Source organism: Colletes latitarsis, chromosome 11 (genome assembly GCF_051014445.1).
Source record: "Colletes latitarsis isolate SP2378_abdomen chromosome 11, iyColLati1, whole genome shotgun sequence".
Classification (NCBI taxonomy): domain Eukaryota; kingdom Metazoa; phylum Arthropoda; class Insecta; order Hymenoptera; family Colletidae; genus Colletes; species Colletes latitarsis.
This window is the reverse complement of record NC_135144.1, coordinates 22426249-22440413: the sequence shown is the minus strand read 5'-3', so window position 1 is coordinate 22440413 and position 14165 is coordinate 22426249. Positions and strand designations below refer to the sequence as shown.

The 14165-nt window shown below is 34.1% G+C and overlaps 4 protein-coding genes across 7 annotated transcripts; 2 read left to right on the top strand and 2 right to left on the bottom strand.

Moving 5' to 3' along the window:
* Positions 1-96: 96 nt before the first annotated feature.
* Positions 97-1649, bottom strand: Fs(2)ltopp43 (female sterile (2) ltoPP43). Its single transcript, XM_076778016.1, has 3 exons — positions 1320-1649; positions 965-1228; positions 97-831 (listed from the first exon to the last, which is right to left on the bottom strand). Exons 1-3 carry the CDS (start codon positions 1485-1487, stop codon positions 316-318), a joined length of 948 nt encoding a protein of 315 aa, XP_076634131.1. The 5' UTR covers positions 1488-1649; the 3' UTR covers positions 97-315.
* A 28-nt stretch (positions 1650-1677) lies between these two features.
* On the top strand, positions 1678-5271 carry LOC143348130 (uncharacterized). 2 transcript variants are annotated; one of them, XM_076778011.1, is made up of 9 exons: positions 1678-1872; positions 2000-2071; positions 2182-2455; positions 2536-2737; positions 2887-3081; positions 3159-3722; positions 3803-4072; positions 4148-4360; positions 4902-5271. In XM_076778011.1, exons 1-9 carry the CDS (start codon positions 1827-1829, stop codon positions 5082-5084), a joined length of 2019 nt encoding a protein of 672 aa, XP_076634126.1. In that variant the 5' UTR covers positions 1678-1826; the 3' UTR covers positions 5085-5271. The 2 variants fall into 2 exon arrangements, with proteins under 2 accessions (XP_076634126.1, XP_076634125.1); XM_076778010.1 differs by having other exon boundaries at positions 2536-2809.
* Positions 5272-5573: 302 nt separating this feature from the next.
* LOC143348128 (endothelin-converting enzyme 1) lies at positions 5574-11326 on the top strand. Of its 2 annotated transcripts, XM_076778006.1 has the most exons (15): positions 5574-5871; positions 5933-6782; positions 7512-7619; positions 7707-7812; positions 7888-8086; positions 8166-8315; positions 8728-8820; positions 9048-9233; positions 9295-9426; positions 9732-9911; positions 10054-10160; positions 10229-10416; positions 10547-10710; positions 10836-10988; positions 11088-11326. In XM_076778006.1, the coding sequence occupies exons 1-15, from the start codon at positions 5671-5673 to the stop codon at positions 11310-11312; spliced, it is 3042 nt and encodes a 1013-aa protein (XP_076634121.1). In that variant the 5' UTR covers positions 5574-5670; the 3' UTR covers positions 11313-11326. The 2 variants fall into 2 exon arrangements, with proteins under 2 accessions (XP_076634121.1, XP_076634122.1); XM_076778007.1 differs by lacking the exons at positions 9295-9426; positions 9732-9911.
* L(3)77cdf (phosphatidylserine synthase 1 homolog l(3)77CDf) lies at positions 6779-14138 on the bottom strand. Of its 2 annotated transcripts, XM_076778012.1 has the most exons (5): positions 13577-14132; positions 12670-13494; positions 12256-12478; positions 12075-12150; positions 6779-11617 (listed from the first exon to the last, which is right to left on the bottom strand). In XM_076778012.1, the coding sequence occupies exons 1-5, from the start codon at positions 13828-13830 to the stop codon at positions 11568-11570; spliced, it is 1428 nt and encodes a 475-aa protein (XP_076634127.1). In that variant the 5' UTR covers positions 13831-14132; the 3' UTR covers positions 6779-11567. The 2 variants fall into 2 exon arrangements, with proteins under 2 accessions (XP_076634127.1, XP_076634128.1); XM_076778013.1 differs by lacking the exon at positions 12075-12150 and having other exon boundaries at positions 13577-14138.
* Positions 14139-14165: the final 27 nt, after the last annotated feature.

The window sequence follows — 14165 nt, the reverse complement described above, 5'->3', positions numbered from 1 at the left end:
ATTCTAAGACCTTTATGACCCTTACTTCTATGCAATGAAAAAAATAATTTAAAGTCGTAGAACGTGTGTTTAAAAAACAATTTTAACTACAAAACAAAACGTGTTCTATTTACTTCTCTAAATTACTTTAAATAGTATGAAAAATGAATTCCGTACAAAACTAATTCTAGTAAAAGTATAGTTGTGCTAGTCACTGTTTATCTACTCAATTTTACCCAGTAGAAAAGAACTTATGTATATTCACTAAGAATTAATAGAATGACATTGGTAATGTGATATTCTATCAGTTGACAATCACTTGTATCATTTTACCAGTCAAGTGTCTCCGCTGTTATCGCTATGATCATCAGCATCCTCACCTAATATTTCCTTTACCTTTGCCTTATATTTCGCGTATTTATACCCATGAGCCTCTACATCCTTTTCATTGACTGCATAAACAAAATCATCTTCGCTAGATAAATCATAGTCTTCTTCTATTCCCAAATTCATAACAGCTTGCATTTTACAGCAGCTGTACACAGAATCATCTTCGCTAGATAAATCATAGTCTTCTTCTATTCCCAATTTCATAACAGCTTGCATTTTACAGCAGCTGTACACAGAATCATCTTTGCTAGATAAATCAGAGTTATCAGAATCAGGATAATCATTTTTCCAGTTAGACTCTGAATTAGAATCCTCCGATTCGCATTCAATGTCAGAGTGAGTATTATTTCTATAAGTATCAAATACTAATTCTTGATCAAATGGCTGCACGGATACCATATTATCTATGTACAGCTCATTTTCAGTTTGTCCATAATACAAATCATATACATAGTCCTCATTCTGTAAAATATATATAATTATAAACTGATATTAACAATATTAATTAATATCAGTTTATGACCATTTTAACCCCCATACACCCCATGCATCAAACACAGAACTCTACAACTAATATCAACAAAATATTATATACATTTTCCGCGAATTTCTCCTCTGGAATGGCACATGAGATACAGTCCTCGACATCTATTACTGTCATAACCTTGTCTTCTAATTCTTTTGGATTAGAATTATCCAAGGATCGAATACAATTGATTACTTTATAACGATTATTTGCCGAAGCCTGTTTTGTTTTTTCCCGTGCTTTCTTTAAAATATCAACAGAATGATGTTTGAAATTCGCTTTCAATTCATCTTTCTTCAAAGCTTGGATTATGTGTTCAACAACATTATCTTCCTAATATAAAGAAAGAAATATGTTAACGTAAATTTAAAAGTGATTTGTAAAATGCTTATTCAATAATTACTAAAAATCTCTTAAATTCTACCTGATTCTTAACAGTCCCGGCAAATGTAACAACCGTCGTCAGTGGAACAGACGCAGCTGATTCTACTGCTTCTTCGTTTTCTTCTGTTTTAATTCGTTTGCACGCAATTAATAATGCATTTAATGGTTCGTCGTCGTGTCTACGTTTCACGCGTAATACCGCTGCCATTTTTATATTGTTTCTTCAAAGGTACACTTGAAAAAAACGCTCACACGTTCCAACACTCACAGAATATTTTGTACTTCGTCTAACCTGGTTCAATGGTTAAACCTGTTTCACTGATTTCTTTGATGTTGGCGCTACGATGCAACTTGTCCCATTTCGAGGTTAGGATCGGTCTTAGCAGTCGACATATCGATTATCATTCGCTAGTCTGGTCTGGTCAGCAACAACGCTGGCAGGGCGTAGAAATTCTCGGTATGTTTTCGACTTGGTATTTGTTCGTTTTCTTTACATTAAACGACTCATGAAAGCCTGATTGCTGGTTTCGCTTAAAATGAAGCGTTAATGTTATTGCAGAGTATGGCGCAATCTATTTTCGACGCTTTAACAGGTAAAACTTTTCTATCATAGAAATAGGTGGGGTTAACCAACAAGAGTATTCTATTTATCTTTCTTTCTGAAAGAAAATTAAGATAGCATTTCATGCACTTAAGAACGTCATGTTTCGTACTTTACAGGCGTATCTTTGGACAGTCCTGTGCAATCGTTATTAGAGTCTCAGACTCTAATAACTGAGGTTGATCACTCAGGTAGGTTTTTTAATGAAATAATTTCGATAACCTATTAATCGATCATTTTTACCTTATGAAAGTTTCGCTTAAATGAATTTACAATAAAGAGTTTTATATATTTAATTTAGTAATAGATCAGGATGAAGAAGATATATTTCAGTGCGGGAAATGCAAAAGCCAGTTTACATCACTGCACATGTTTATATTGCACAAAAGGGCCCATCAGAAAACGCATGAGGAAACCATAGATCTGAGTCAATTTTTAGTGAATGATGAAAGCCAACCTGTTCATACAGAAGAAAATGATCAAGATACATCACAATACAATCCACAACAAACGTTTGTTCAAAATGATCAACTTGGTGAACCAATTATACTCGAAGAATCAGACATGCTCTTTAGGTCAGCTACAAGTGGTTACATTCTAAATATATATTTTAAAATATTTTCTTTATAACAAATGATACGTATTTTTATTATAGCATGGATCAAGAGGGTGCTAGTTATTTTACAACAGATTCCTCATTTAGTGTTCCAATTATATTGAGTTCAGAAAGCTTGGATCCTTTTGCAAACTCAACTATTCCATCTGATAATGAGCCCATGAACGATGATTCGAGCGATGTATCTCAAGTTTTACCCAGTGATATTTCTCAAGAGCACACCATTAACAATTCAGAAAAGGTTGATATACAAATGACTGAAAATTCATTAATAGATTCAGATACTATTGCTAATCAAACACAAAATTTAAAAGTATGTACTTCAACGACTTAATGAGTCACTTTAAATTTGAATTTTTTGATTTCTCTAATTAAAATATTTCATTGCAGTACAAATGCGGTTACTGTAACAAACAGTTTGCGAAAAAATTTTATTGGCAACAACATGAACGTTCCCACACGGGGGAAAAACCATATCAATGCGTTGTATGCGGACGTGCGTTTGCACAAAAATCCAACGTGAAGAAACATATGTCGTCCCATAAAGTTTGGCCTGGCACTGCTATACACTCTTTACCACCTGAGGTACTTTAAAAATTTTTTTCATAAACTTGCAATTCTTTTTTGCATCTCTCTTTTTAATAGTTCATGAACATCGATAGGTACCTCCAGATGGAAGCATAGACCGTACCTATCACTGTCAGTTTTGCAAAGAAATATTCGATTCGTACAAAGCTCTAAAGGGCCACCTTATAGTCTCTCACTTAGCGCTAAAAGTGTACAAATGTGTGCAAAGTAGCTGTAGTATGATGTTTTCTGAACTTGAAGATTTCTTGGAACATACCCGCAGTCATAAGAGATCAGAATATCGTTGTCATGTGTGTGGTGGAGTATTTAATACTCTGTCTGATCTTGGGCTACATCAATATACCCATTCCGTCCAAAAACAAAAAACAACAGAGAAATATTACTGTTGCTCTATTTGTAAGTCCTCCTTCTCGAATTTGGAGGCTTTGCAACATCATACCGAAACTACGACACACGATTACGCCTGTCTACATTGTGGAAAAAGTTTCTTGATCGAACGATTTTTAAGGCGTCATTTAAAAACGCACGCCTCATCCGCGCGATTTGCCTGCGAAGATTGCGGGAAGGCCTTTAAAACTGAGCAATATTTAGCCAATCATAAATTAATACATAGCGAGGAGACACCGTTTCTATGTCCAGTGAGTAATTTTACGGTGGATTTGAATAATCGTAAAATTTCATCGCATCCTTAATTTATATAATTTTTCTTATCATATAGCACTGTCCAGCTAGATTCAAACGAAAAGATCGTTTGGGTCGCCACATGCTGATTCATGATTTAACAAAGAGATTAAAGTGTCCCTTCAGAGGTTACTTAGGTTGCATGAGTGAATTTTCGCGACCTGATAAATTAAAGCGTCACCTTCTGACGCATAGCAATATCAAAAGATTTAGTTGTAGTCATTGTAATCGTAATTTCCATCGGGCACAAGCTCTTAAGCATCACGAAATGAATAAGCATAGTTTGAAATGCGAAATTTGTTCACACGTAAGTGTCATGCTATAAGTGAACTGATAAAAAGTAGTTAAAGCAGAAATTCACTCTCTAAAATATTCGCTACAGGCATTTAAAACTAAAGAGCAGTTACTGACTCATAATTGTGACCAGTCGAACGAGACTAAAAAGCACTCGAGCTCACAGTTACCTAAGAAAGCTTCTGGATCATTTAAACCAAGGAAACCTACTCCAAAGAGACAAACATCGTCAAAGACTGCAATTGGACTTGCTGATAAGGAGAAACTAGAGAAATTTAAGGCTGATGAATTACAAAGAAAAGTAAGAAAAAGAGTCCATGTTTAATTCAATTACAGTGATGCCTTAGAAATTGGTCAGAATTTTCCCTTAAAAAGGCCTATTACTATATCCACCAGTCCAGAACTAGTGATATCGATAAATATTGATAAATATCGATATGCCGTGTTATGCAACTCTATCTCACTCGCACTTTCTAAAAAAGAGGTACAGTGGTCCGCTGATTTGAAGTCTCGCGGGACGACACAGGGGCGAAGGGAGTCGGACCGCCCATTTATCTAACTCGCTCCCTTGCTCACAGGCAGTCCACGTGTGTATGTGTGTAACTGCCGCGACGAATAGCGAACTAGAGATCAATGTGTGCGTGGGAATACGTGTATCCCCTCTACTTCTCCCGCATTCCTTCCGCGAGACTTCAAGTCAGCGGAGGACTGTACATGGGATTTCCTAAAACTCTACCTCTCTTCAACTTTGACCAGTTTCGGTCCTGAACGACGGCCAATATCCAGGGCATTACTGTAGTCGTTTAAAATTTACAATGTTTTAATCCATTTTGGTGTTCTAGATTACCTCCGAAACGTTAAAGTCTGACGATTACAAAGACGAAATTTGTACCAAAAAAGTAGAGAATATTTCTATATCAAAAGAAATTGGTTCAACGATCGAAGTACTCATTAGATCTGATGCAACGGACAATGAAATCAAACGCAACATTGATACATATTCGGTACAACAGATAGGCGAATAGAGTTTTTAAATATATTTTTTAATTGTATTTAAATTATAATATAGTATAGATTGTAGATAAGTTGTCATAGTACGTGCAATGGGATCATTGGCAAACTGCAAGTTGCATTTTATAATAGCATATAATATTTTGTAGTTTACATATCTGTGATAATTGTATTATAAAATATATTAATATAAGTAACTTATATCTATTTTAAGTATTTTTAATGTCGCCTTCCTTAGGTTATTTGGAATTTATGGATGTATTAAAAGAAAAGGTGTTTGTATCAATATGTATGTTTAATTTAATTCAAACCAATTTCCCATATAGCGTTTAATATATTTTGTGTTTAATGCACTTCCTACTGAATCGATACAGGATACAGTGATAGCATACTTCGTAAAGACTAGGTTGTAATCAAAAGGAAGTGGTTAGTAAAACCACATTACCACTTCCTTTTTTGCATTAATATTTTTTGTGTCGAGTTCAGTTGAAAAAGTACTGCAATCCTGTGCAGTTGGGAAACCAGTATTATTTTTTTAGTGCTAATATAAACACTTTCTTAAAACATTGCAAATGAGTATTGTAAATTAACATTTGAAAAATGCCTTCGCGAGAATTTTATCAAGTCGCTAATAAGGATGAAGGAGAAGCTGCACAAGCAGATCAATCTTATAGAAGTTGTGTTCTGGCATTATTAATATTTTTCTTTTTGTGTATTATTCTAATACTTGTCAGTTTACCGTGGAAAAGAAATCATACTTACGATCGAGAATATCAAGATGATAATTGGGGTATAACGCAGGTAAGTTTCTTAAGAGTATAATTCTAGAATAGAGGTAATAAAAATAATTCTATCGATATAGCGCCATCATTATGGTCATAAGCATCATGCAGGGAGAACGACAAGCACAACGGAATCGACTTACTTGAACAATGATACTTTTTTAAATAAATCGGTCGAGCTAGAAATAACTTCGGAATTTGAAGTATCCACACAGAACTTTAATGTGATAAATATTACAAACTCTATATACAGATCAACTGAATTCAAAGAACTCGTAAATGTTGAAACTTCCACAAAACAAGAAATATCAACATCCACAGTAACTGACAAACAATTGTACGAAGTTTCTTCGACTAATGTGAACTCGTTACTCGAGAATGTTAATGCTACAGATACAAGTACTTCAAATTTAACTACAGAAAAATACGAAGAAAATGTTAATCGATCCGAAATCGATACCACGCAACTCTCCACTTCCACGGATATAAATTTTGTTAATAAAATGACTTTCTCAGACAGTTATGAAATCACAACAGACAATGTTATCGAATTAACGACTAAAGATGAAGAAAGTACTATAATTGAAACTACAACAGACAACGTTATCGAATCGGTAACTAAAAATGAAGAAAGTACTATAACTGAAATTACCGATTACGTTCTGAATGCAACTACCGATTTTACAACAATAAGTACTGTGCAAAATAGTACTACAGGAAGACCTATAACCACGACCCCGTGGGATCTATTTAATGAAAACCTGTGCCTAACAGGCGAATGTAAAAATATAGCTAGCAAAATGCTATTTTACATGAATCATACGGCCGATCCGTGTGAAGACTTTTATGAATACGCTTGCGGTGGGTTCGAGGCAAATCCACAGACTATAGAAGTGGATTTAGAAAATGCAGCCTATCAGCGTATATTACGTTCGTAACGTTTTTTATTTCTTAAAATCTCTAAACAAAGGGCGTTTTCCAACATTCAATATGTAGGAACAGTATTTACACATCCACAATACATACTAGTTTAAGCAAATAGTTCAATGAAACGAAAAAAATTGTCATTTCAAGGTCACTTTAAGTATCAAAGAGTGAATCAAATTAGACACTATTTAAATCATTAATAGAAGAGCAGATATTATTATTTAATTAATTAGATCGAAACTTTTTAACATGTTACGTAAATAGAACATATATTAATAGACATCTTCGTCTTCGTCTATAGGTCTAATATTTATTCTTCTGCGACCTTAAATTTTTTGAAGGTCATTCTACGTAAATTTTCAAAACACTTTTTAGCATCTCGACGATATTGAAAAAATACTACATGACTTTGAAATAACTATGAGGAAAAATACAAACACTTCTTCTTTACAAATATAATATTACTTATCTAATCCTAGATCCTAAATAAAAAATAGAGTATAATAAAAATCTGTTTAACAGCCATATGCTTCCGAAATTTACCTTAGAACGTTATGTACATATATAATTTGATCTACTGAAAGCAAAACATTTAAATAACTTTATGTTTTGAAAACCCGCGAATCTTAAAGGTAGTTGATAAAAGATTCGCGCTTACGTCTGTAACATTTTTTTATATCTTCACAACCACAACCACCCTATATACATATGTAAGTTTCATTTCATTTTCAGGACAAGCGCAAGAGGACATCGACGATGAGAAATCCCGTATTTTCACTAAGTATTACAACAGTTGCATGCAATATGAGAACGTCGATTTTATTGAAAGGATAAAGCTGGGTATATAAAGGATATCTAACTACTCTCTAACTTGAATATACATACATTTAATGTACAATTGATAACAATATAACATCTTCGTTACAGCGAAAGAAGTGTTAGACAATGTTGGAAAGTTTTATACTGTCGAGAACTGGCCTCAAAATCATACAGACTTCACCGAACTAGTTGGTACATTATTATTACACAATAGGTAAGAAATTTATGCACGACTACTGTACAAAAATTGCGTATACTCGTATATTTTTTGCGTCGTTCAATATTCCAGCGCTTTATTGTTTGACATCGCTCCAGATCTTAATGAGTATTCTCCGAAAGTATTCACCCTTAAAATAGGCCCTGCGACATTAAAAAATCCCTTCGAGACAGAAGAAACGGAGGATGATCCCTGTTACGCAAATCGATACGAAAGAGACCAAGAAACGGTTGATTTAGGGAAGCTGTACAGAGAATATAAAACGTGTAAAGTACGGATATGTACATGAATTCGATAAAAAATATGCTCTATCATTGAGAAATCTAATCGCGTTTCCTTATATTCGATAGAACAATACAGAGACATTTATAAATTCCATCACGGAAGCCTTGAAAGCACTCGGCGTTTTCAACGAGTTGAGCAATTCGTATAATATCTCTCAACACGTGCACACTACGGTCATCAACATCGATTTTGAACTCGTGCAAAACTTTTTTGCAGTAAGTCAGAAAAATTTCATGTTACATCAACCCAATTAAATTCAGATCTATGGCATGTCGTACACTTGCAACGTTGCGAATACTGTCGAGTGAATTTGTTAACTTTTTTGTAGTCTCGTGATATTGAAAAAAAGGAAAAATATAACATTTCATTTAAAAAAAACTTTAATAACTATCTCATTCAGTACTTGATTAGGAGAATACTGTACAATATTACTATCAATGTAGAATATTACACTAATTTCATCAAGTCCAAATTAAAATCTATATTTCATTCTGAAGCTTATTTTTGTTTCGCCGAAACATTATGAAAATTTAATATCTTATGAATTTCTTAAATCAGAGTCTACATTTGCTGTATAAGATACCTCGATAGTTTTCACAAACACGGTTAATTACTCCTATGTTTCAGAATTATCCAACTAAGGATAAGATACGTGAGGCGTATCTGATGAAAAATTATACCCGCGTTTCGATCGAAGATCTGCAAGCAAATTTTGGCGTCGTAAGATATAAGTTTATGTATTCTATTGGTTAATTACAGTCAGGTCAAAATTAATTTTGACCACTCAAAGTCATTGAGTGACTGCCTGGCACCATACTGTTTGACTACACTTTAGTTTATGTCTCAAACAAGGGGACAAAATAGCATATGAACACTTTAAGCGACCGAGTTTTATCTGGCTATATATTACTCAATGAAATCGATATATTCTATAATATATGTTATAGATAGACTGGACGAGATTGATTTTTATGTTAACGAAAGAAAAGATTCAGCCAGAAGTTAATGTACAGGTTTACTTTTACGATGCTCTGGTTCAAGGATTGAAAAATCTTGAGGCGTTCGAAGCTAAAGACGCGATAGGATTAAATAATGCATTGTTAGGATTATATGCACACGATGTATATCACAAGGTACGGCTCTGTCTACGATTAATCTCTGAATTGTTTTTCGACATATCTTTTTTTCTTTTAGTTTGTTTTATCAAAACATACAATTCCTAAGGAACAGTGCCTTCGTACAGCTGTCAATGTTCTAATTCCAGAAGCTTCAAGCTTGTACATTTCCTCATTTTCAAACGATGAAATCCTATACATGAATATAACTGTAAGAATTCACACTTACATATATAAACGGTATCCCGCGAAGTATAGTACTACCAAGCAAGAGATAATTCTATATAAAAAAAAAAGTGAATCATAAATGAAAAATAAATTTTTTTTTAAACAACGCTTTTTGTTTTGTTATTTAAAAAAATTTTATTCTTCATTTTCGATTTACTTTTTCGCATAAAATTACCTCTTGCTTGATAATAGTACACTTTGCGATACTTCTTGCGTATATGTACATATTGAAATTCTTTGGAAATGTAATTTTAAAGAATAACTAACTACTGCTGTACAAATTAATAGATACGTAGTTTGTTTGAAAAACTGAAAGAAACGCTAAAATTAAAAGTAGAACAGGCAGAATGGGTAGCAGAAGGACGTAACACTTTGGTTGCAAAAATAAATGATCTGAAAGTGACCATTCCGGATATTTCGTATTTTACTAATAGCACCTCGATTTACAGAAAAACTCGCGCGAATAAGGTACGAAAAAAACGTTTTAATTTTCAAGTCTGTTGACGTATACATAAATACATGATACGATTCTTAGGAAATCTAATGTCTTTGACATGTAAAAAATATTTACATTAAATAACATTTTAACTATCACGGTGTTTAACTTTAGGTAGTTTTATCGGATAATTATTTCAAGAATTCTGTTACTTTAATGAAAAGAAACCGAAACCTGACATATGCGGAATTATTTACAAATCCGGGTAATCCTGAACAAATGTAAGATTTTACAATTAGAAGTGTACGAAACATTTATGAGTTACTCTAATAAGCGAATTAATATATAGTTGGACGCATTACGCAACACCGTTCCAATCCAAAGGACTTGCAATTTACGGATTAAATCTCATTGTGATACCATTTGGTGTGATTGACTGGTCCACGAAATATAACCAAACTCAGTTTGATTACATAATATTTGGAACACTTGGTAATGTGATAGCACACCAAATTGCCCATCATTTCGACGCAAATGGTATTTAAACAATATGTAATAATCGTAATGTCACAGTGACTAACGTTGTAGCATTTATAACGATAGATCTTTAACGTTAAGAAAGTTTTATCATTCAAATATTCAACAGTATACCTTTACTGTACGCCAGGTATCTATTATTGGAATGGAACTCGCGACGCCAAGTACTCTCTATTAAATGACGATTCTACAAACCTGATTTTTGAAGAATACATTTACTGTCAAAGGAATAATCCCTATGGAAGTCCTATAAACATGATGATACCATCTACAGGACAGAATGTGTCTTACGAGGTGAAATTGTACTTCCCTTTCCTCTATAAAACTGTTATGATGTACAAATATTATTTTAAAGTAAAACGTTCAATTAGGATACGCTGTTGAAAAGTAACCACTATTCTTTCGCTAAAACTTTTCAGATTTCGCAATTGACGCTAAATGAACGGTTATCCGAAACGATGGGGCTGAGATTAGCATACGATACTTTACATCGATTGAGATCTTCTAAGGAAGTTCTACTTCCATGGCTTGAACTTGCTTCTGATCAGCTATTCTATCTCACCTATGCTCAGGTACTTTTGTTACAACGAAATTTATGGCATTATCATTTAAAATCTACAACTATTAAGGCAATTACCATAAACTGAACTTTTCATTCACGATCTCCACAGATGCACTGTGCGAAGTCACCATTTACGTCGTCGTATATATCTCTGTACGAGGACGAGCAGTTGCCGAGTCGCGTTCGTATCTTTGTTTCTGCGTCTAACAGTAGATTTCTAGGTGGCGTTTGGAAATGTGCAGAGGGTTCAGGAATATTACCTAGTCACACTTGCAACGTATTTCCATATCTTGAGTTAAGCGATACAACCAGTGTACCTGCGACGCGTAAATGATATAGTGACTGACTTTTATGAGGAAGAGTGATCGAGTGGTCGCGACGCTTTTCATTTATTCTCAGAAACGAGATTTCTTTTGTTTCTTAACATTCACACTTAACAGACGCAATATGGAGAAAGTCAGATAAGCTCATTCATCAGAAACCTACTAAAATTAAATACTCCCCTCTATATTATTTTATAATACGACTAGAAAGTTTGATAGTGTAAACACTTCACCCTTAAGTCGGTCGTTTTTTGTTGCAAACCTGTTCACAATTGTTTCTTCTCCAGCACAGATTTTGTAGAGTGAACCATACCCCCTAGAACAGATATTGATTGCTACAACTCTACATTACTTTAGCATTTATTGAACCAATGATGAACTGAGCTCTGATAAAATATTTGTACTATTTCAATAATAAATACATAAACATACACAGTAACTCAAAAATATTTTTAAGCATGCACTCATATTCATGAATGTTCACAAATTATTATTACACTTACTATGTATTTTTTATTGCTGCAAGTATGACACAATACGAATGTAAATACAAATTTGTGCTCTTCAATATTGAGGACATAAAACAAATGTATCCATGACACAATTTCTCCTGCTTTGATACCATTCATGTCAGTTAGGTAATGACTAGTACGTTTAGGTGGCACTCTTGTTTTATATTTAGTAGTTGTTAATTATAAATCAATAGCTCAGTACACTATCAGCTTAGTACGTTATTTATGCTTCAAAAGAATCTAGTAGACATAAACACATACCACTGCTATGGGTTACGTCCACATGGCTGTTGCTTAACTGGGTAATTGACTGTTTTGAAGTAGCTTTCGTTTCCGTCTGAAAAGACGAGAGCCATGCAGGAGGCATAAAAGAAACCACAAATAATCATTCAGTTAGTTACAAAATGAATAATAACTCAACTCCAAAGAAAAAGACACATACCTCAAAGTATTGGTGCCATAGAACACAGCCATAAACACAGAGAACTGAGACTAGAGATTGGCAAAGTAACCATACAAGAATGTTCAATGCTTGAGTACGCTCAAATAATGCAGCACCATGTCGTATACACAGTAATGCTTCTGTAAGCATAATTGCACCATAGACCCAACACTGAGTCCCTACTCTACTACATGTTGGATCTGTTACATACATGTAGTATTGCCTATAATTCATATGTAAATATCATCAAGAATATTCTATAACCTTGTTAAGTAATGAGCAAAGTCTAATTTATATTTTATCGACCAAGAATTCTCAAAGATATCTCATTTTTTGAAGCTCTAAAGCAAAAAGACTATTTAAAAAATTTGTATATACAGATCTAATGTTTTTTATATTATAACCCTTGCCTACCTAACTGATGGTGCAACAATTATTCCAACTAGTACCAATCTTGACACAACAAAAGGATGAGAGGGTGGAAATTCATACACGTGCTTCAAGAAAAAAGTATTCAGCTCCGAAACCTGCCAGAAAATAACCAACTGACACAGTGCAACAAATCGCATGTATGTGCAAGTTGGATCCAACCATCTAACAGCAGTCCAACTGCCAGGTGTAAATTGTAGCATTGCTCTCTTCAACTTTCCAGTAGTGCTCTCAATGTCACGAATGCTTACCCATTTATATTCTCGCATTTCCAACAAAGAGCAAATTTTTAATCCAACCCAGATCCCGAAACCATTACAGATAACTACATCAAGTATAAAAGCATCCCACCAGCATTCAATAAAATTTGGTAGTAAATGGGCAAATGCTATTTCTGTTACTTCCCACATAACACTGATGGCCCAAAGAATACCAAAATGTCGAATGAGTATTGCTTTAAAAGTCCATCCTAAGAAATGAGCTACCGCAAAAATGTCTAAATGATTCCATATCTTCTCTAATGTAATATCTGAACAATTAACACCGTATTCTTTGTCCATGTCGATGTGAAATGATGCTAAGCCTGGATCGATCCACACAAAGATTTTTCTCACTGTATCATAATCTTGGAACAGCAAAAACAACAGGCCCATTAAATACAATACACTACAGCCAAATACGAGTCTCCAAACGACCGGATGAGGTCTTGTAAATGGTCCATTTGGAAATGTGAGTATTGATATGATTAGAAAAAAAAATATGATGCAAAGTATTCCAGCCCAAATGTTGTCCTCGAGATTATTAGTATTCCTGCATTAAATTAACATGAATACTTACAGAAATTTTACATTCGTATTATAAGAACAAAATCAGAATCAGTATATTCAATTACCTAGTGAAGGCTGAATATATTACAGCACCAATCGCAACGAGGAGCAACGTAATGCTATGCGGCTTGTAAAAAAATTTAATAGAAATATCATCGACCGGCCTCTCATTGATATTTGGAAAACTGTCTGTGCCGTGTCGTAATTTGTGCCCTTCAATATTGTCCGCGCTACTCCGGCAATTTACAACCTCATTTTCGTCACTCTTAACAAGCCTCTCCAAAAGACCGTCACCCGTAGATTCTTCGTTAGATGGCATCCTCGTAAAGTAATTAATCGTTTCAAATTCGTATTCTAATCATTTCACGCGTTTTTTCGCCACGTTTTCACCTCGCGATTTCTACGTATCACTAACACGCTATTGAGGAATTTACAAACCACTCTGTCGCAGACGAATAGCGAACCAGGCAGGAAAGTACTACGATGATCGATTCACTTCCGGTTGTAAATCTGCATTTTAATAAAAGAAAGAAAATTTGACCAATCGTCTTGCGAGTATGTCAACTAATTGAATGTATCAAACAACTTTATAATTTTTGCCGTTCAAGGAAAAAGTCACCAACGTTGGTATCTTGATTTCTTAAAACGTAGTTC

Bases quoted from the DNA above. Each gene is read 5' to 3' on its own strand.
- LOC143348130 (XM_076778010.1), top strand. From the start codon at position 1,827: ATGTTATTGCAGAGTATGGCGCAATCTATTTTCGACGCTTTAACAG. The intron at 2,072-2,181 runs GTAGGTTTTTTA...TATTTAATTTAG, and splicing joins AACTGAGGTTGATCACTCAG to TAATAGATCAGGATGAAGAA. The intron at 4,073-4,147 runs GTAAGTGTCATG...TATTCGCTACAG, and splicing joins AATGCGAAATTTGTTCACAC to GCATTTAAAACTAAAGAGCA.
- LOC143348128 (XM_076778006.1), top strand. From the start codon at position 5,671: ATGCCTTCGCGAGAATTTTATCAAGTCGCTAATAAGGATGAAGGAGAA. The intron at 7,813-7,887 runs GTAAGAAATTTA...TCAATATTCCAG, and splicing joins ACATTATTATTACACAATAG to CGCTTTATTGTTTGACATCG. The intron at 9,234-9,294 runs GTACGGCTCTGT...TTTTTCTTTTAG, and splicing joins CACACGATGTATATCACAAG to TTTGTTTTATCAAAACATAC.